Source organism: Lytechinus variegatus, chromosome 1 (genome assembly GCF_018143015.1).
Source record: "Lytechinus variegatus isolate NC3 chromosome 1, Lvar_3.0, whole genome shotgun sequence".
Taxonomy (NCBI): domain Eukaryota; kingdom Metazoa; phylum Echinodermata; class Echinoidea; order Temnopleuroida; family Toxopneustidae; genus Lytechinus; species Lytechinus variegatus.
This window is the reverse complement of record NC_054740.1, coordinates 75,468,282-75,489,925: the sequence shown is the minus strand read 5'-3', so window position 1 is coordinate 75,489,925 and position 21,644 is coordinate 75,468,282. Positions and strand designations below refer to the sequence as shown.

Sequence of the window (21,644 nt, the reverse complement as noted above, 5' to 3'; positions counted from 1 at the left end):
GGTTTCGTTTGAAACCATGGTTTCTGCAGAAACCACCTTTGTGAACAACAGTCAGACGGTTCCGGGACAGCCCGACCACCGGACAGCCCGACCCTGAACAGCCCGACCCGCTGCCCTGGACAACTCGTCCCGGTCGAGTTGTCCAGGGTTGGCTCTGACCCCCAGTCGGTTGAGTAGAAGTTCGCGGGTACTCCAGGCGCAGAGTGGGATTCCCCATCTATGGGATTTTTTTTTTTTGGCGCGCGGACTCAGGACGACGACCCCCCAGCACCGCCGGCCCGGCTTCGATCAAATTCGTTTGAATTCGCGCTTCGTCTTCGAGAACAAAATCTATTAGGCCCTAACTTTCTTTCAAAGCAGGCCAGGTAAAGTAAAGGGGACAAGTGACGAAACTATGAACTACGGTATAACTAGCTAGATGCATTACATCTTGTAGCCGCCGCGGTACAACGTGTTTTAAATTCGAACAAAACAGAGGATCATCAACTTCAACAAGCGGGTCAGCTATCCTCAAGGCTAGCTACAGTACGTACTACTTGCTGAGGGCCATCAAGAGTGGAATTTGAATCTGTGATCACGAAATAGATACTCTCGGAGTCAGACCCGGTATCAAGTGACAAATCTCATGGAAACAGATCATGCGATCACTACTACTCCTCCAAGTTCAACAACATTGACAGGTGAGGTTTGATATCCGAATATACGGCCACGGTAGCCTATAGTCTTGAGGACGCAATGATGATGATTTTTTTAGATATGTCTTACATTCTTTCTTCATTGACGTCTTGACACTCTCTCCATAACGCCTTCAGCGAACGACCAAAACAAAGATGGATTTCCCCCAAAAATCCATCTTTTTAAACCGAACTAACTAGAAATTTGTTAATTTTATTAATTCTTACACCTTCCTACGCCTAATGCGTAGGAAGGTTTTAAATACTACTTTAAAAAATGTAAAAAAAATGAAGATTTCTTACCTAACTGATGCCGCGTAGACCTCTCGTTCCACATGTAAACAACGGAAATACAATAGCGTCGACCCTTGAACCGCTTATGTATGACGTACTTCCGGAAAGCAATGCCGTCTTAACGAACAATTTAGAGATAAAAAATCTTATTTAACAAATATTAAAATTTATTTTGTGATCATAAATATTTCATATCAATATATATAAATTATTTATGATCACAAAATAATTTTAATATTTGTTAAATAAGATTTTTTATCTCTAAATTGTTCGTTAAGACGGCATTGCTTTCCGGAAGTACGTCATACATAAGCGGTTCAAGGGTCGACGCTATTGTATTTCCGTTGTTTACATGTGGAACGAGAGGTCTACGCGGCATCAGTTAGGTAAGAATTCTTCATTTTTTTACATTTTTTAAAGTAGTATTTAAAACCTTCCTACGCATTAGGCGTAGGAAGGTGTAAGAATTAATAAAATTAACAAATTTCTAGTTAGTTCGGTTTAAAAAGATGGATTTTGGGGGGAAATCCATCTTTGTTTTGGTCGTTCGCTGAAGGCGTTATGGAGAGAGTGTCAAGACGTCAATGATGAAAGAATGTAAGACATATCTAAAAAAATCATCATCATTGCGTCCTCAAGACTAGGTAGCCTACTCAGACTAGACTGTCACGACACTAGTGAACAGGCCTTTTCACTTTCAGCATTGTTCAGGGTAAGATCTATATGATGGGGTGTCTAAACTTCGCGCACTTTTCAAAAATATTTATCAGGCTTAATTTTTTTCACAAAATATTCACAATTTATACAAAACCAATTCAATATAGTTACCACATGCACTGACGGTAAGATTGTAAACTATAAAATCATGGACGAAAATGTAAAGTAGGTCAAGGGGTTTCGCCGGTATTGCGATCTCAAAATTCTATTCTGATCGGCGAATGCGGGCTGTGCTGGAAAACCGTTCCGAAAAAGTGTGACCTAACTTCGCGCACCAAAGCTTTTGTGGAGATTTAAACAAAAACTCAAGCTCAAAAAGTGAAATATTTATATCAGATTGATGGCAAAATGCTATAGAATCGGTTAGTACATGTACCACATTTAACTCACATTTTTTTATGATTTCTGCTAGCAAAATGGTAACATCGTGATGCTTGTTGATTTCTTCAAAACGGGCGCTAGCGGTGAAAAATTTGCTGATCTTTTGCCAATATTTTCATGAATACTGAACTCATCCGAAAGAAACTTTCACCAAAGGGTAATTTAAGGTCGCTTTTCACGTTGATGATGTCAGATTTTAAGGATATTTGCTAGATTTTGAGATAATGACCGTCCGTGAAGTATGGACACGCGAAATTTGGACTCACTGCCATATAGTGTCTTGGCCAGATGATAGATCTATATTTTCTGGAGGAAATAAACTAGAAATGTTTATGTATTTCAAATTCTGAACACTGATTAGTTTGAATAGCATGATTTGACGAAAAATATATTCTCACTATTTTGCGATGATGTTGAAAATGAAATCCCACTGAAGAATAAGTAATATTCCATGTCAGTGATAGAATAGTGCACTATTCCATCTTGGACGTCAGATCATGCAATCTCTGCTTGGACGCACAAGTCAGCGAGGTTTCTCTATCAGGCAAGTCTTGTGATGGGGTAGCACAGGCTCTAATCCGCATTTCACTGAGTGCGTGGCATCAGGAAAAGTAGATCAATCATTGCAGTGTGTTGTCTATATTTTGGTTCAGATTAAAAAACGATGATCTGCGAGTACAAGAACTAGTTTATCAAGTTCTATTATTCTAACTTACTGGTATAAAAGGTAGGATTATAAAACAAATATTCCAGGCCTTTATTTCGAGAATATAACAGGATTACAGGAATTATTCATCCTCAGTAGTATTGGCACTGTTACTATTTTCTCTGTGGGGAAAATATATGCCAGTCCAACCTTGGACAATTATAATTCCTGTAATACTTACTCAAAGCCTGGTATATTTGTATAGTGTAAACTGGATAATTTGGATAAAAATTTCAGGAAATCTTTTTGTCTGCAGCTTTCTGCCATCCAGTTACAGAAATTTGGAAGATAAGTGCTAAAAGTGACGGAGACTCTGAGTGTGTACTGGGCACTGTAGTCTTATTGAATTTGAATTTTCCAAACTCAATTGATGAAAAAAGATCTTGATTTCAAATTCAAGTATACACTTTTGTAAGATTGGAATTTTGATAATACTTGGGTATATTACTGGTTTTAAACAGGCTTTAAAATTTATTATTGATTCCTTTACAGGTGGACATACGAAAGGACTAGATCCTGGAATAATAGCCTTGTGTAGTCTTGTGGTTGTTGGTTTATTTGCACTCCTTACTTGGTTGTGTAAGTATATTGTCTACATTCTTTAAGCAAAAAAAAATGTAAAAAAAGGAAAGAAAAAAAGTTTCCTGACATTAGTGAGAAATCCAAACTGAAGTTGAGAATTGAGCTTCATCCTAAACTTTAGCCTTTATAAGAGTGAAGTAAATTCATTAGAATCTCAACTATAAAATGACATCCTATGATAGATGAAAAAAAGAAAAAAAAGAACTAGCATTTTGATCTTCATTATGATGAAAACCCCAAATTCTTGTATTTGAATGTAATATTTAACATTCATTAGCATTGCAATTTATATAATGATAATGGTAATGATTATGCTATATAATTGATAATAGTGATGATGGTGATAATAATGATAACAGTAATAAAGATAATAATGATGATGATGATAATAATAAATGATAGTAATAATAATCATCATCATTCAAAGCTTCTCTCAAAATTTACCTTTAGGCCTACAATTCTTCCTGTAAGTTTTAAGTTAATCTTGTCAATATCAAAAGAATATTCCTTTATTTCTTGTTTGTTTATGTTTAGCTATTGCACTGCTTTATTGTTCAAACATGATCTATTAATCTATATGTCATTTTATTTCTGATAATTCATTTTGTTTAACTTTTTGTATTCGAACTATTTAATTATTTAATAAACATCATTGTTTTTATTATTATCATTATTTTGCATTTCCCAACTTGAGTAGGCTGTTTTCCTACCTAATTTGTAATTAAAAAATACATTACACTGTACATTTCCTTTCTTTGTTAAACTGTTCAATGTTATTAAACATGCTACTTAATTGTTTTGTAAAGCGCTTAATACAAACACCATGTATTAAGCGCTATATAAATACAATGTATTATTATCATTATTATTATTATCATCATCATCATTATAAATGATAATTGGTGATGCTATGAAAAGTTATTCACCCTTTGAGTTTGACCAATTATTATTCAATAATTTTCACGTTTTATCATACACAGTTGGCAGTGGTGTCTGTAGAAAACCCATTAAACAGTGTGTAAACAAATATTGTCCAGGTGAGTACCGGTATGCAAGGAAAAAAGTAAATATGTGAGAATTTTTCCCTTCAAACAATATGGCAATAATTTTGAGAAATTGAATGAGAATAATTGCCTCCATTACATACTTTTTTGTTAAATGCTTTGGTATATACCAGAGGATGAATCATGAAATCAGTGTTAATGTTTTCTTTCATGTTACAAATCATGAACATCAAAATGTCTTTTTGTATCTTTCAACCTCATGCTCGAAAATTATTTTTTTTCTTCTATATACCTGCTTAACTTCATTATTTTGCTACCAATTAGTTGACATGTATCTGGATTTCATGAAATTAGGTCTTTGGGGATTTGGTATAATGTGGAATATATCATAAAACAATTAGATAGGTAAATCTGTTGGCATAACTGACCAATTTTACAGTTTATTTGAAAATCATATATCTCTTTCTGTTTATTCACATCTAGGGTGTCTGAAAACTGCAGATGTTGTGAGTATCAACGTACCATGTCTGTCTTTATATTAACCTGTACCTGTATTTTGAGCACTGTTTAGCAACTTTCATGCTGATTGTAGGGGGGGGGGCAGAGAAACTTCTTAATTACAAGCCCATAGCCAGGGGGTGTTAGTTTCAGAGTTGCTAATTTTCCGGATTTTTCCGGAATTCCGTTTTTTTTTCCTTTGCTGAAAAATATTCCGGGAAAAAAAAATCGATTGTCAAAGTGAAATCCGTAAAAATTTCCCCTCCAAATCTTGTCACGGAGTTCGCTACGGAGAGCGCAATTTCAATTTTGGATGGCCAATTTGCGCAGACGGAAAATTATTAGCGTTGTGCGCAGCATGAAGTTTAGCTGGTACTGTACTTGCACGGTACGCGCGAGCAATACATTGTAGCAGTTGCAAACGCCGCTCTATACCCTGCAGGGATACGGGTGTCAGCGCTATCCCAGTCGAGCGATCGCCCGGTAGAACCGCTCGAAGCACGGCCCGGTGTGGCTGCAATTGCCTGCTGCTGCGTGAGTGATTGGTTGTCTGCCGCGGGATTTCAGCTGAAAACCTATTTGCTACCATGAAATATGTGTTCTCTGGTGCGTATTCATCAATTCATATGTGTGAACTATCCATCATTTTGATAGAAATTGTGATTTATTGATTTTCAATAGTATAGGATTGTCTTGTTGATGAGTACAGTGAGTGAAAAAGGGCACCCCAGCTGCTACATACACCCGTCCCGAGTCGCACCCATTGGCCGCAGCATATTAACCCGCAGCAGGTTAACCCGTACCGTAATGAGTAAGGGTTACATGATTTTTTTTTTTGAGCACCTTTCTTGCCTATGATATGAAGTTTATATGTCATTAATTATTTGTTATGTACTACTGTAGATTAATGATTTCAGCCCTCTAAAGAATAAGAAAACGTTCCAGCTTCAGGGGCCGGGGGCTTCGCCCTTGACCCCGCCAGGGGCCCTGGGCGGGCCCCTGGACCCTGGCCTGGGTTTTCAGGATTTTTTTGAGCTATCAGTTAGCATCTCTGTAGTTTGAACCCCCCCAAAAAAATGTCCAAAACAAAAAATAGGGTTCCATGACATTTACTCCGGCGACAATTGCTCTGATGGAAAATCTGCAATATAAAATCAAACCTCCAGTACTAATTCTGAACAAAAAAATCTATTACAATCCTAACTCTAACTGTATGCCATTTTAGATATTAAGTCCGGAGCAATTGTCACAGGAGCAAATGTTGTGTCACCAAAATATTTTTTTCTGAGACTTAAGGTTCAACAATTTTGACAGATGACCCTGGTTGTCAAATTTTCAGGCAAGGAAGAGAAGGAACCAAACTCCCTTTAAATTGAAGACCCTGGCTACAGCTCTGCATTAGTAACAAAGGCCGCTCTCCTTGGTTGTTGCATACCGTGAGCAGTATAGATTACTGAAGTGTGACGTCATCAATTTTCACTTTTTGCATTTTAGCGCTATTTATCCAATATTTTGGTAGAGCATGATGAAAAACACCCACAACCCAAATTTGGTGAGAATCTGTCCATGGGGCCCCAAGATATGACCTCATGAATACATAATTAGCCCCACTGAAGTCAATGTATTATTGGCCTGGCTCTAAAAGTTAGGAACCATGGGTGGTATTCTGAAAATGTTCTTATCTCATGGAGATTAGAAGACGCTAAAATCATTGCAAATCGGTATTCTGAAAATCTTCTTAACATGTACTTATCTCTGTAAGGACTGCCTCCTTATCTTCAACACGCCCATTTTAAAAAATATTACCAATCAAAATGCGCTTTATATTGGCAGTTTAACCAATAGAAGCGTTCCTTATGTCAAGAGAATATCATGGGCGCTGCGCGTACACTGTTTCTGACGCACTGCGTGAAATAGGCATTTTATACGCAATGAATGAACATTTTCAGAATACCATTTATCTTGATTTTGTTATATTTAGAGCGCGCTTTTGTATTATTATGCGCGAGTTATAAATTTACGCGCTCAGCATAGGATGGAAAGCAAGATAAGAAAAAGATAGGAACAAAAGATAAGAACAAAAGATAAAAAGATACTTGAACGTTTTCAGAATACCAATTTGAGAACGTGACGTAGATAACAAAATTAAGACGAACGTTTTCAGAATACCGTCCCTGGCCAACAATACACTGACTCTAATGGGGTTAATTATGTATTCATGAGGTCATATCTCAGGCCCCCATGGACTGATTCTCATCAAATTTTGGTATTGGGTTTTTGTCTCACGTGCTACCGAATATGGCATAAAAAACGCTGACATTTAAAAAAAAAGTGTTTGTGACCTCATCACTTTGGTACTGAAAGTGAAATTCAAATTGATAGTTGTTTTGTTTATTCTGAATATTGTGTGTCTTTGCTGTTATTTCAATTTCCTGTTTGAACAGGAAAATCCTCAATCTTCAAGTAGTCAACAGCAAAATAGAGATAGTAGTGAATGTGAGCGCTTAGAAGTCCACGGTCAAACTCATCAAGGAAGTGCTGAAGATCTTGTTCCTGGGACGGGTTCACCAAATGATGAAACTGATAGATCTACACTGTTAAACCAGACAAGGTCTTCAGATCGTCATACAGAGAGGAGTGAAATATCTGAAGGTACAATATTCTACCTTTCTTGCGATATTCAGCGGTAAAGAGCAGTGTGTATAATGCTGGGTTGTCAAAGTTTCAATTTTCCATTAGGCCTGCAAGGTTTTTCAATATTGAGATATCATGACAAAATAACCCTCAGTGAATAGACAGTAGTAGATCCATTTACTTACATGTATAATATGGCTTAACCCTAAAAAGACGGGGGGGGGGGAGTGATTCACCCCCCCCCCCCCCCTCTACATTTTTCGTGATAAATCCGCCACAACATTTTTTGGACTGCATTGTTGCTGACATTTTTCTTTCAAGTCTCGCGCAACTTTTAAGACAAAAAAATGCAACCACCCGGGTACATGGCTCCAAAATTATGCAACATTTTGTAAGTGCATGCAGACCCCAAATTGCTTTAAGAATGTGAATTTGTCTACAAATCCAATGCAATTAGTGTTTTAGCAAAATTTCATTAACGTATCATTATTTTTTCTTTTACTGATTAACATAAATTAATATCGTCTTGATCATGGTCAAAATAAAGTCCCCGACAATTTCCATTGAAAAAAAACTAAAAACTAAAAATAAAAAAGTAGGAAATACATAAGAAATTTAGAAAACAATGATATACATAAGAAAATTAATGTGATGTTGAAATTTTGTTAAAGTACATTTGATCAGATTCCAGTAAAGAGTCTGTGAACCAAAAACTTGCATTTTAGGGGTATTATAGAGTCAATTAGAGCAAAGTTTTGGTTTTATGCATGTAAATTAGCATAATTAATTAGCAGGGAGATTTTTCACAGAACCAGATCACGTAGTTTTTGTAGATTATGCCATGGGTGACGTGCGTGCCAATTTTCGCTGCGACTGACAGCCGGGATCATAAAGGGGAGGGCCCCCCATCTTCTTAGGCGTTGAAATAGCCCGTCCATTTAGGGTTTATACATTTCTGAAGTATATAGAAATAAGAAGCTGAAATGTTGAAATGTCTTCCTCCTTTTTTTCAAGTTGCTTTGTGTTAACTTTCCCTGTGTTTTCAATAAAATATCCTCTCCTCCTTAGGGTTGCAAAGGGCTGGAAACTTTCCGGAAATTTTGGAAAATTTCCATGGAAAGTTTCGGGAATTTTCAGCTGCCGGGAATTTTCATTTTTCCACAAAAAGAGAAAAATTCTGTTTTTAAATACAAAATTATAAATTGATAACCTCAAATATCATACTTTCCATTTGTATTTTATAAACTATTCTTCATTCTTTAAATTGCCAAGGATGTAAAATATTCACCAAACTGTATTATAGTACATGTATGTATCCAGTAACATGATGGAGCAGTGTACAAAATGAAGCTTTTCAAGTCAAGAAAAAAATAAAACTTAGCATTACATTTTTTTTATTTTTCTTTAAATGTCAAGGGTTTTTTTTTCTGAGAACCTGCCATTATATAACAAAATGATAAGGGAACATTGCCCCCTACATGTACTCTGCACGCACAGACCCTTATTGAAACTTTGATCCACATGGGGGTCTTCACACAAGACTAGCACAAACACAACTTTCTGTTGAACACAAGAATCTTCTGTACACAAGTCATTGGCAGAATTCTTAGGCTGCATATTCAGACCACTTTCCTTGAGTGAAGGGTTCGCACTAGTCTGCTTTACAAAGCCTTCACTCAGTTAAGGGTCTGAATGTGCAGCCTACTCATGCCTTGTGTACTTAAGGCCTTCTCGATCAGGAAACAGCAAGATTTTATGTGCTAGTCTTTGTGTGATCGAGACCCACCTGTTGATCAAAGTTTCAATCAGGGTCTGTGCCTGCAGACTAGGTTTGCACAGCAGACTATTCCCACCAGCAGCTATGGCAGGTCCAGGAACAAAAAATGTAACATTACTATTATTTCTGAGATGCCCCCCCCCCTCCTAAAACAAAAATAAGGGTGGTAAGAACTGTCAATATAATAGCTGAATTTGAAAACAATCAAGATGAATATTTTTTTCACAAAGGGAGAAAAAAACATGTGCACTAAGTTTGTTGACCTCAAATGACCTTTGACCTTGATTGAGATTGAAAAACTTGTTATTAATTTCATATTTTTGTGATATTAAATGACAATCTCATATCAGTTTCATTTAATTTGATCTATTATTTTGAAAATAATGAACAAAAATGTTTATTTCTTAGAGGTTTAATTGAACTGAAATAAACTTAAAGCTAGAACCAGCAATCTGTATATATTTACAATGTATACTAATAAAATTAAAGCCACAAACAGCACCAAGTTCTCACTTCTACTATGCAGAAATAAATGAGAAATAAAGTAATGATAATAAAATAATAATGATAATAATGCTAATAACAACAATTAACAATATAATATTACAATTATCATTAATTATTCTCATCATCTGCAAATAGATCAGAATATCCAATAGGCATCGTTCCATGAACAATATGTAAAGCATTGTGTAAAGCCCTTGTGTAAAGCATTTGCAATGTACATACTTCCTAACCATTCAGCTACTAATACAGTAAATCAACTTATACATGAAATTCATTTAAATTCTGCCTTGTCTGACTGTCTTAACAAAATATTTGGCTTGAAACTTGCTGACAAACCACCATCAAGCATCATCTGCCATTGTAATCCTTTCAATTCCTGTATACAAATATCAGAAAATTGCTACTTTTTGAAAATTCCCTACACATTTTGAAAATTCCCAACATTTCTTGAAAATTCCCGAATATTGCCGAAAATTCCCAATAAATTCCCGTTTATTCCCATGGAAAGTTTCCACCTAGAAAATTCCCGGGAATTTTGCAACCCTACTCCTGATCTTATATTTTCAGTTTTGAAAATTACCAGCCGGTTTATGGTGTTTCAATATCTACTTGATATTATATTTTATTAAGTTTAAAGTTTTGTTGTTATTTTTGCTTAAAAATCAATGTCTTTCCCAAAATTGTGTCATTGGAAAATTAATCTCTTCTGACTCGTTCAAAAATCTTTTTAAAATCTGTCTTTTTACTTTAGCGTTCTATGTGTGCCCTTAGCATTCTACATTATGGATATGGTGCATTGTATAAAGTCACATTTATTATTTGTTATTACTACTACTACTATTATTATCATTATCGTCATCCTCATCATTATTTCATAACCACCATGTCACCCCACTTTTAATTTATTCTGATTTTTTTCAAATATCAATTTGATACTTAGAAAAGATAATATCTTTATGTCTCATATTGAATTCTTATTCTGAAGGAAATCATTCAATTGAAACTACTACTTCTACTCCTGTGGTTAATGCAGAAATTCACGGTCAAACTCTTCAAGGAAGTGCTGACGATCTCATTCCTGTGACAAGTTCACCAAGTGAAATATCTGCACTGTTAAACCAGACAAGGTCTTCAGATAGTCTTACAGAGAGGAGTGAATTAATTGAAGGTACAAGATAAAAAAACCCCATACATTCTCAGTATCAAACTGCAACTGAAATTCAGCATAAAGGGCAATCACTCTGACTCCAATGCTGGGTTGTAAAAGGCACTTCTGTTTTCCATCAGGCCTGCAGGATTTGACAATATTGAAATCAAGATTGAAAAGTTAAACTATTGAAATTATAAAATCGGTTTATATACCTCAGTCACATTTGCTGCGGCCACCGTATATTCTACAATTTCTACGGCGAGTAGCAATTCTAAGGTCGCCTTAGAATTTCCATTGCCACTTACTGTAGCAGTCATTTATGTTAGGGTCGCCACATGTCATATTTTAAATTTAAAGATAGATTCCAGTTTTGGTAACGATCTCAAAATGACTTTTTACAGAATCTAATATAATGTCCACCCAAGTGTCTGTTTGAATGAATAAAAAATATGTGCCAAAGGATTCTGGAAGAAATTGTTGAGAAATAAGCAAAATAAGCGCTGATTCGGTCACTTCCGTTGGGTCTTTATTCCAGCAATAATAATACACTGTCCCACGTGTGCCTATCTGTGTTGGGGATCTTCAGTGTGAACATTTTCAGCGTAGATTTCAAGATTTTACAAAGTTCAGTTTATGTAACTGTACTAGATCTAGATCCTCGATGACATACTGACAATTAAGCCTGGTTTTACAGACTTTATCATGAAATCAGTGTTTACTGCAACTACTGGCATTTCTCTTTAAGGAGACAGAAAATCTGCAGCTGATGTATGTCCTTGAAATGATAACGTACGGTCGCCTCAGAGTTGCCTTGCGGCGGCCGTAGGTTTTTGACAAATACTACGGCAGGCGCAAGATGCATTATTTTCCCCATTATGCATAAAAGCTGAGACGTCATTTGAAATATGCATTCTTTGAAAGAAAAGGGATTTTCATGCACTTATTCGGCCAACATATTTAATATGTCTCTGATATAGTATTAGAAAGCAGATGAGATTTCATCATCTGTGCGATCGTAGGAAACTTTAAAGGGATGGTCCGGGCTGAAAATATTTCTGTCTGAATAAATAGAGTAAAACTCACAGAGCAAAATGCTGAAAATTTCATCAAGATCGGATAACAAAGAACAAAGTTATTAAATTTCAAAGTTTATCAATATTTTGTGAAAACAGTCATATGCACATCATGAATATTCATTAGGTGGGCTGATGATGTCACAACCTCACTTTCCTTTTTCTTATGTTATTACATGAAATCATAATTGTTTCATTTTTCATGCATGTGTAAATTATGTGTCTCCATTATGATGATGTAAGGTGCGGCAATAAATAACTAATGCACTTAATCAGTTGTCAATCCAATTGTTTTAGTTCTTGGCAGAAACATTATGAATAAACCTGGTTTTGTATAGTAAAGTACAAAAGAACAAGTGGAGATATGACATCATCAGTCCACCTAGACATGCCTAGAACTGTTTCACTGGAATAATGCAAATCTTTAAATTTCAATAACTTCCATCCGGTTTTGATACATTTTTCAGCATTTTGCACTGAATTTTTTTTTATTGAGTTATAAATGTATCCAACCTGGACCATCCCTTTAAGGGATTAGAACATACTTCTCCTTGAATTCATTATGCAAACCTATTTTATATAAAAAATTATACACATTTTTATATTTGCAAAGTTAGTGACGATACATGCATCATTGTTATCTAGGCCTACACAATATTATGCAAAAGCACTTGGCGAAAGTGTCTCATGCATGTTGCTTATACCCTCCAGTCATCAGTATCTTCAAAGTTGTGCATTATTTGTTCTATAATATGGAGTCCAAGATGTATCATATCTCAGGTCATTTTGAACAGTTGAGATTTCGATTATACAGGGGGGGGGGGGGAGGGGATCACTGCCATTGAGTGGATAGCTCTTGATACTGTATCCAGTCATGTGTACTATTTGGAACTGCAATCTTTGAAATTGTCTTCTGAAATTATCTTACCTTTCAAAGAATATGTGTGTCTATCAAAATTGTCTTTGTTTGATTTTAAAGATTGTGGAGGAAGACCATTGACCGAAGCTGAGCATCAAAGAGAAGATATGGCTATGGCTAACGATAAGATGAAAGATATATATTTTGTGTCTTCCTCCGACGAAACACCTCATGTCCAGAAAATGAAGGATATGTTTCAGCGAAATGGGTGGACATTCACATCAAAATTTGATGCACCACTTGGTGAGCCAGTGATGAACTATGCCGAAGAAGCTGTCCGTACTCATAAACATATTGTTGTGTTATTTGACGAGGGTGACTTTACAAATAAAATTGGGGAAGATAATATGACGATGGAGATGGCCTTCCTATCTTTGGGACAAAATGAGATTGGACGTAAGATTATACCTATTCGATGTTGTGATAAAAAACTAGTTCCATTTAGGCTTGGATGTTTGAGGGGACGTGCAATTAATGATGATGACCTGGAAAAGAAGATGATACAAGCCATTGGAAAAGGGATTTAAATTGAAAGAGAAGCACAGCTTTGTTCTGTGTCAGGTTAGTAGTTTACTGGTGAGTGAACGTTTTATATTTCAGACATTTATATACAAATAATGCACATTGATGAGTGTGTTGTGGTGATGCAGGGCATCTGAGGACAAGCATGATGCGCTAGCACCGAGTGCTTTTGCATAATATTGTGAATACCTGTATTGTCACTACTATCACAAACGTAGAATTTCTTGTTTCATGAAATGGATCTGCAGAATGAATTTGTAGTAGATACTAAAGTTTGTTCAGATCCCTTCACATTTTCTAGGATTACACAGACAGAAAGGTTACATCTGCTTTCTATTATGACATCACATGCATACCTACTATGCATTCCTAAGTAAGTCCATCGAAATCTGTGCCATAGCCTTTTCTTTGAAAGTAGATCATATTTCTCTTGTCCCAAGAGATATGACTTTGGAAGTGAGTCACCTGTATTTTAGTGAGAGGAAGCACTTCCTCCTTTTGCACCCTACAGAGTGGATTTAACACATCATAAATTATATCTATTAAGACTAGTTACAAAGTAATAGCTTTTCCAATTCTTCCTCCCAGGTGAACAAACATTGACATCGAGAACAGATGAGATGGATATAGGTAATGGGAGATTTCCACCACTCGGGAATATTCTCACAAATGAATACTTCATGGATCTTGCTCAGGAGATTGGAACTGAATGGAAAGATCTTGCCATTCGACTGGAGTTCTCCAAGGCAGAAATTGAACGTATAATAGAACGTGAGAGGGATATTAAATACCGAACCTTGGAAATCCTTCAGTGCTGGCATCAGAGAACATCTAATATAGATATGGGGAGGAAAGTAGAGATTCTTTGTAAAGCCTTGATGAAATGTGGTCGCGAAGATCTCTCAGATAAAGTGAAGGCAGATGCTGAACGTTGCTCTTAAAGGGCAGATCAGATATTTAATTGCAAGTAAAAGTTTATTCTGCTTCAAATTTAATGATTATTTTTTATTTCAGTTTATGTGATAAGATGGGAATTGTGATAGATTCTTAATTGCTTTTATAGTTGTTACTAAGAATCTTGTAGACTTGTGCTGTTATCCCTGTCCTTATCATTCAAACTTCAGTTGAATGTGGCACTACTACCATAGGTATACACTCATTACTCTAATTCCTGTAATTCACTTAAACTTTAGCAAGTGTAGAAATCACACATTCTGAGGCTGGTTTGTATAAGAATTAACTAAGACCATACTTATTTCACTAACCAAACGATGCAGGCACAAAGCGCGAGCTGAAATATTTTGATATTCAGATCAGAATGAGGGACATTTTAAGGACTGATTTTAGGAATTCATGAAGAGCACCATTCCACTAATGCAAACGTAAGCACGGACTGCAAATGTTTTGTATTCAGACCTTAAAAGTGGGCAATTACAGTATGTAGTCATGAAAAAGAGGCACATGTCACTTCATAAAACAATTATATCTTAAAGTGCGAGGAAATATATTTGATGTATATTGATTTGAAAACGGGATGTTTTAGTACAACAGGATTATATATCATGTTAAACAGACACTGCAAGCACCAGGAGCGAATAACACATGTGCCCCGAGCAAATTATATTTCATAAAGTTAAAAAAAAGAAATTATTTAATATAACATAATATGTATAATTATATTATAACATATTATAATGTATAACAATTTCTTTTTTATTCCTTTTTTATTGCAAGCTTTCGGCCTTCTTCAGGCCTACAAAGAAAATCAGATGGAATGAACATAGTTTTTACATATATAAATTAGGTAATATTGGGTATAATATTGCATGTGTATATAGTACTACAGAATTACGCTTAGGAGTTTCACATATGTGGTTAGAGTAGGAGAGTTCAGCAATAAAATTACGGTAACTACAACAAAATAATTTTAAATGGTAATCATACTCTAACCACATTTTTAAAACTCGTAAGCGTAATTCTGTAGTACTATAAACATGTGCAATATTATACCTAATTTATATATGTAAAAACTATGTTCGTTCCATGTGATTTTCTTTGTAGGCCTGAGGAAGGCCGAAAGCTTGCAATAAACAAGAAAACCTGAGAGCTACGCCTCACTCGTCGTTATTTCTGTCTTCCAAGTATATATATATATATATATATGTGAGACATTCTACACGTACAACAGCTTCGGCAACTCCTTCATTGAATTATTTATGAAAGAAATGGATGAAGAGAACAATGGTGGGTGTAGCGTTCCCCAGAGCTGTTTGCCCTTTGTAAAAATTGGTGATCCTGAAAAAATGTCTTAGATAAATTTTGATTGCTGCAGATATTTTTTATTTTGAATTCAGTACTCAATGTTGTGTATGATTAAGCAGTTTAATTTACTGTATCAGTACTTGATGAACATTTTGATATTTTCCTGTCATATGTTTCAAAATGATTCCACATTCCTTAAATTTCTGTTGCACTTTAAAAAAAGGTAATCATTGTAAATCAGTATGATGTAGGACCTATATATTCCCTAGCGAGGCCTCCACATGTGTTTGGAATTTAAGCATTTTTATAACTCTCTCATTTTGTAACTTCTATTTTGTACCTGCATTCAATTCTAAATGTTTTTTATTGGCAATAACCAGTAAACGATGTTTGTGTACTCAGTAACGGTTGCTCTTTTATGCTATTTGTAATTGTATCATATGGTATGTATATTCCATGTTCGCTGCATTCATGTAATTTGTTTGATATGAGCATGAACTATTTTGTCAGCATAATGTACTTAATATATCCATTGGATATTTTTGACAAATGTTTTGCATTATTTTAAACGAAAGAAATTCGTTACATTTTTTTAAAACAATTCTTAACACATTTTTTAGTAGGTATTAATTTGCTTTAAATAATCATACATTTTTAAAAACATTTTTGAGTACTGATTTATTAAATGGATCAGGGTAGTGTTTTATAAAGCTGTCTGTAAGTCACACTTAACTTTATGTACAAATGACTGGTAGATTAACATTTTTGAGTACTCAGTCTGACTCTCAGTCGTTCTGATTTCTTTCAGCTAAAATTGAAATTCAACTTTTTTTCAATGAAAACTTCTGCTTTTAGGGTTCAAAGATTGTATTGCATGAAATTTATGCCAGTTCTTTTACTGTAATAATAATAATAATAATAGGCATTTATATAGCCCCATCTATCAAGAAATATTCTATTCCGAGGCGTGTCAAGACAAATGCATCTTTGCGATAATAGAATTATGTACAATGTATGATTTGGTAATTCTTACATTATACTCAATGAAAGTATCATTAACATTTTTTATGGGACACGCTGTATATATGGTTGCTTTTTTGCTTATCAGGTATAATAGTTTGCCTCTGCATTTTTATTTCATGACTTTATCTTATGCTTAAAATATTGTATTCTGTTATCACTCCTCTGTTATAGATTTGTAGCATAAAAATGTGCTTTATTGGCATATTATGATTCTTATAAAGACGACAGGAATACACTTGTAAAAAAGTTGACTGTGGGTGGTCCTTTTCAGGACCAACATGTGCCCACGAAAGAATACATGGTGTAACGTTAAACCCACTACACACATATCATCATGATCATGTATTGTAAATTTATTTTGAGGTTTGACTACACAATATATGCAGAAGCTCCTTCCAAAAAAATGTAGAGATCAATCCAATGCATGATTAATGGAGTTCAACATAACCAGTCGACACACCTATGTAGTCATGCTCCATGGAAATTGTAAAAAAGTCTGGTCTACATTCAACCAAGTTATTGTATTTGGAAGATGCTTTAGGAGTTGTCAAGTTGGCTGAATTATGGAAAGCAAAAGTGGGTTTCTCAATGATTTTAGTTGCATTAGGAGAAGGTTAAATCTGTAAGTTTTTTTAATGGCTTTTCATACTGTAATCACTTATTTTAGTGCCAATTATGTATGTTTTTTTAAAACCAAATTCACACAAAAATAATTTGAAATATAGTCAAACATCTTTTCTATCCTCTCCTTGGTTGGCAGAGACATGGATAGATAATCGTTTGATTTAATACACATATCTTTTTTTTAATAGCTTTACAGTGTTATGAAAACCCCCCTGGTAGAGTTGAGGAAAGAATTTGTTGACCAGTCTATCATTGTATTATTGGCACGGTCGATAATGTGATTAAAAAAGTCATATACTCTGTTTTCTCTTTTTTTTAAGTATAGATACGCTTAGATTTGTTTAGTCAAATGAATTTATTGGGTTATCTGGAAGATATTGTATTGAAATTATTATCATTACATATGATATCTGAATTAAACAATTGGTATGAACATCATACATGTATTGTTTCCTCATTTTAATTGGTACTAAATATGTTCTCAACTTTTCTTAGTTATCTGTTAAAATCAATAACGAGTGAAATGCATCTTACTTTTACATTTGAATCTGTTTTTTTTTTTACTGATGATATGAAACTCAAGAAAGCAAGAAAAATCAAACAAGCATAACACAAGATGTTATTAGATTTTTGAAGTTTTCTTTAGTTTCACTTAACAGTTATGTACACAATAGAGTTGGTATGCCCCCAACTTCATTCTAGGTTCTTAAATATCCATCAAGACATTAAGACACAAAGAATACCAGTAACCACAACTTTAAGTTATAAATATTAGTTTATTTCTTTCTATATTCATGCAAACATGCAATAGATCATTTTTGTGACCATACTCATATTACTAATGATGATCAGAGAGTATTTCTCTGATGTATAACTGAATCAATAGACAGGGGCAGCACTACCCATGGGGGGGGGGGCAACATCCCAACTTATGATTTTTCAAGTGGGAAGATATAAAAAGAAAAGAGGAAGTGTTGTGGGTCACATGCAACTGCAAAACTTATTGTTAGTCAATTGCAAAAAAAAAACATCTGTAGTTTATCTTGCAACCCCCTTCCAACAAAATATCTGGATGCTGCCCTGTCGATCAGAAATTGTAACTTGCATAAAATAAAACCTTACTGATGGGGCATTGCAAGAGACATGCAATCAACTGAAAGTTAATTTTAGATCCTAAAATCAATCACTATTCTAAATTTCAAATTTACAACTAATTGTTAGTCTGAATCTTGCATCAGTAAGTTTTAATTGATTTGAGTTAAAACCAATCCATCACTTGAGTTTGTAACTGAAAAGTTTCAATTGATTGCAAATATTTTCTTGCAACACCCCCTTTGTCTCTATAAATAAAGGTTGTATGCCATTAATCTACTAATATCCTATTCAAAATCTAAGTTGTAATGCTACCTCAACATGTGGATAATGCAAAGCAATAATCTGCCAACGAAGAGGGGGGGGGGGGGGGTAATGATTTTCTCACAATTTTGCAATTTCGGACAATCATATTGGAAAACTTAAGGGGCTGTTATACCTGAGCATTATCGCCAATGCATATTGCGTGTACAGCATTTTAACTTTAATTTCTTACTGAATTTTTGTTATCAAGAATTGTCAATGATTTTTTCAATATCAACATATACTATTTAAGTTGGAAAACAGCTTGCAACATGTTCATTGGCACATACGTGAAGGCATGACGGGCCCTTAATCATTCTAAACAGGAGAGTCATAAACATGAAAGGTAAAAAGCACCCACTTTTAAGCCCAGCGCACACTTTGTGTTCCGATGCTATTATCTTTTAATAAATTGCATTTTGTATTAAATATGAAAGTTCCAAGAGGTAAAATTATTGAATTTGATGTTAACAAATAAAATAATTTTGCTTTGTGGCGAGCCCTGTGGTTAAAGGAAAGTCAAAATCGGCTTCAAGTCATAGCCAATGATGACGTCATTACAATGTGGATTTGAATTTGCTTTTATTCCTACATGGAGGCTCAAACTAGACTGAATTTCTGATTTCAGTAGTCCTACCACTATTCTGAACTCTGATCTCTAAGATTTTATTGGTTGGAATGTTCATTTCAATGTTATTACAATCTCTTTGAAATTCGGATCGTAACGGATCACATGGTGTGCGTTGGGCTTTGCAATAGATAGAACGGACAATGCAATGTCCCAGACAAATGGGAATTATTGGATATTGCACAAACCCCATTGTGCACAGCTTTTTTTTATCACAAATTTAATTCCAATCGCAACTAAACAACTATACTGATGAAAAAATATACATGTACAGTAAGTACATAAATTGCTAAGAGTTCATTACAAAATATCCATTTCAATGATTCACTGAAGTTGCAGGTGATTGAAATTAATGACACGTCAGCATTAATGGATTATTTGCTGACCCAGAATTATCAAAAAACAAACTAATAAAGTGAAATCAGTGGGGCATAAACTGCTGTAGCAACAAAATAATTTTTTTTATCTGTCCTTTGCCATGGAATGACTGCAAAATGAGGACATGTGTGGAATATGCATTGCATTATACAATATTGCCACCAAACTCTATCCACCTTTGATGTGATAAGAAATTGGATGATCAAATCATAAATCATATTCATTACATTCATCAAATACAAATATAGGCCTACATCATCATATGTCTTCATACACGGATGTTCTGAAGAACAGCCTATGACTGGTGTAGTGTCGAAATAAAATAAATGAAAAAGACAGGTTTGACAAATTTACATGCCAAGATATTAACCTAGTTAAAATGATAATGAAGTGAATATCATTCCATTTGTCATATAAACTTCATGCAAATGTTTGATTCAACAGAAAAGGCGTATATCCAGACATTTGTTTATGATACAATGTTTAAAGCACTGGGGCCCGTTGCAGAAAGAGTTGCAATTAAATGCAACTCTAAAAATCATGCGCAACTTGATTTTCAACCAATCAACAGCGCGCATTTTTGACTTGCGATTGATTTTTTGACTTGCATTTTAAATAAACGCAACTCTTTCTGCAATGGGAACATAGTACTAATGAAAGGAATAAAAAGAGAATACGAGAGGTGGGGGGGGGAATACCAACTTTGTGCATGATTGAAAGGAAGTAGGATAAAGAAGTAAACATTAACATGAAGTGGAAGAGCATTTTAACATAACATTGCATACATTCTAATTAGTTATATAAATTAAACGAATGGAACATTAATAGATTAAATAGCAGAAGTCTCAAATAAGACGTCAAGCCATATCATAGAGCATAAAAGTGGAATGACAAATTATATTTATACATTGTTTGCCAACTGAGAGATAAAGGGGTAAAAAAAAAAAAAATTGAAGACACGTTTCAAATGTGGAGCGTTGTGGCCCAGTGGATTAGTCTTCAGACTTTGAAACAGAAGGTCGTGGGGTCAAATCCCAGCCATGCAGCAATTTCCTTCAGCAAGAAACTGATCCACAATGTGCTGCACTCAACCCAGGTGAGGTAAATGGGTACCGGTAGGAAGTAATTCCTTAAAAAGCTGTGTGCGCTATGAACGCCTAGCTTAGCCGGTAATATAGGAGCGCCTTGAGCACCTAACGAGGTGGATATGTGCGCAATATAAATACCCTGTATTATTAATATTATTAAATACCATAAGGTTCCTTGATAATAATTATACTTGCTTGCTTATTTAGCGCTTAATACTTACTTTGTCAGAAGTCTCTAAGCGCTCTACAGTATATGCAGCATAATTACCCTGGCTTTAGCAGTGCAGTTGTTACGCGCGCTGCGTTTCAAGGAATAAATTCCTGCCAGGTACCCATTTACCTCACCTATATAAGTATGATTAGTGTATAATCTCAATTTTCAAGATACTCCAGGCACAGTAAAACAAATATTTGAATAAATACATTTCCAAAAAATAAGTTTCAATGGGATATCATGACTTTGAATGTTATGACGTCATTGTCATTTGTATTATCATGATCATCTGTACGCTATCATTTTTTTAATCATTATTATTATAGTAACTTAATTTAAGTAAGTCCCCTCAAAAGAATTGAATTCAACAAAGCTGCCTTTGAGACTATCAACATAGAAGTTGGCAATAGGAATGGCAATAAGTCATTTCATATGATGAATAAATATCTTTAAAAAGACCCTAGAAAAAGCTGACAAAGACCATTAACTATCACAAAAGGTATTCTAAGCGGAGGCTGCAGCTATTCTCTTGCTGTTACAAAAAACATTTTAAATACATGCAGCGAAACTAAAAACAATGGTTACAGAGCAGCT

General features: G+C 34.8%; 1 protein-coding gene across 6 annotated transcripts; it reads left to right on the top strand.

The window, feature by feature from the left end:
* The first annotated feature begins 225 nt into the window (after positions 1–225).
* LOC121423115 lies at positions 226–14,767 on the top strand. 6 transcript variants are annotated; one of them, XM_041618415.1, is made up of 8 exons: positions 227–680; positions 3,265–3,351; positions 4,335–4,391; positions 4,842–4,864; positions 7,301–7,508; positions 10,760–10,942; positions 12,977–13,477; positions 14,027–14,112. In XM_041618415.1, exons 1-7 carry the CDS (start codon positions 626–628, stop codon positions 13,441–13,443), a joined length of 1,080 nt encoding a protein of 359 aa, XP_041474349.1. In that variant the 5' UTR covers positions 227–625; the 3' UTR covers positions 13,444–13,477; positions 14,027–14,112. The 6 variants fall into 6 exon arrangements, with proteins under 6 accessions (XP_041474374.1, XP_041474357.1, XP_041474349.1 ...); XM_041618440.1 differs by lacking the exon at positions 14,027–14,112 and having other exon boundaries at positions 226–680; positions 7,301–7,475; positions 10,910–10,942; positions 12,977–13,492; XM_041618423.1 differs by lacking the exon at positions 14,027–14,112 and having other exon boundaries at positions 226–680; positions 10,808–10,942; positions 12,977–13,492.
* The last annotated feature ends 6,877 nt before the right edge of the window (positions 14,768–21,644 follow it).

Excerpts from the sequence above, each read along its gene's own strand:
- LOC121423115 (XM_041618415.1), top strand. The coding sequence starts at position 626 with ATGGAAACAGATCATGCGATCACTACTACTCCTCCAAGTTCAACAACA. Across the intron at positions 4,865-7,300 it reads GTCTGAAAACTGCAGATGTT|GAAAATCCTCAATCTTCAAG; the intron begins GTGAGTATCAAC and ends CTGTTTGAACAG. Across the intron at positions 10,943-12,976 it reads GAGGAGTGAATTAATTGAAG|ATTGTGGAGGAAGACCATTG; the intron begins GTACAAGATAAA and ends TTGATTTTAAAG.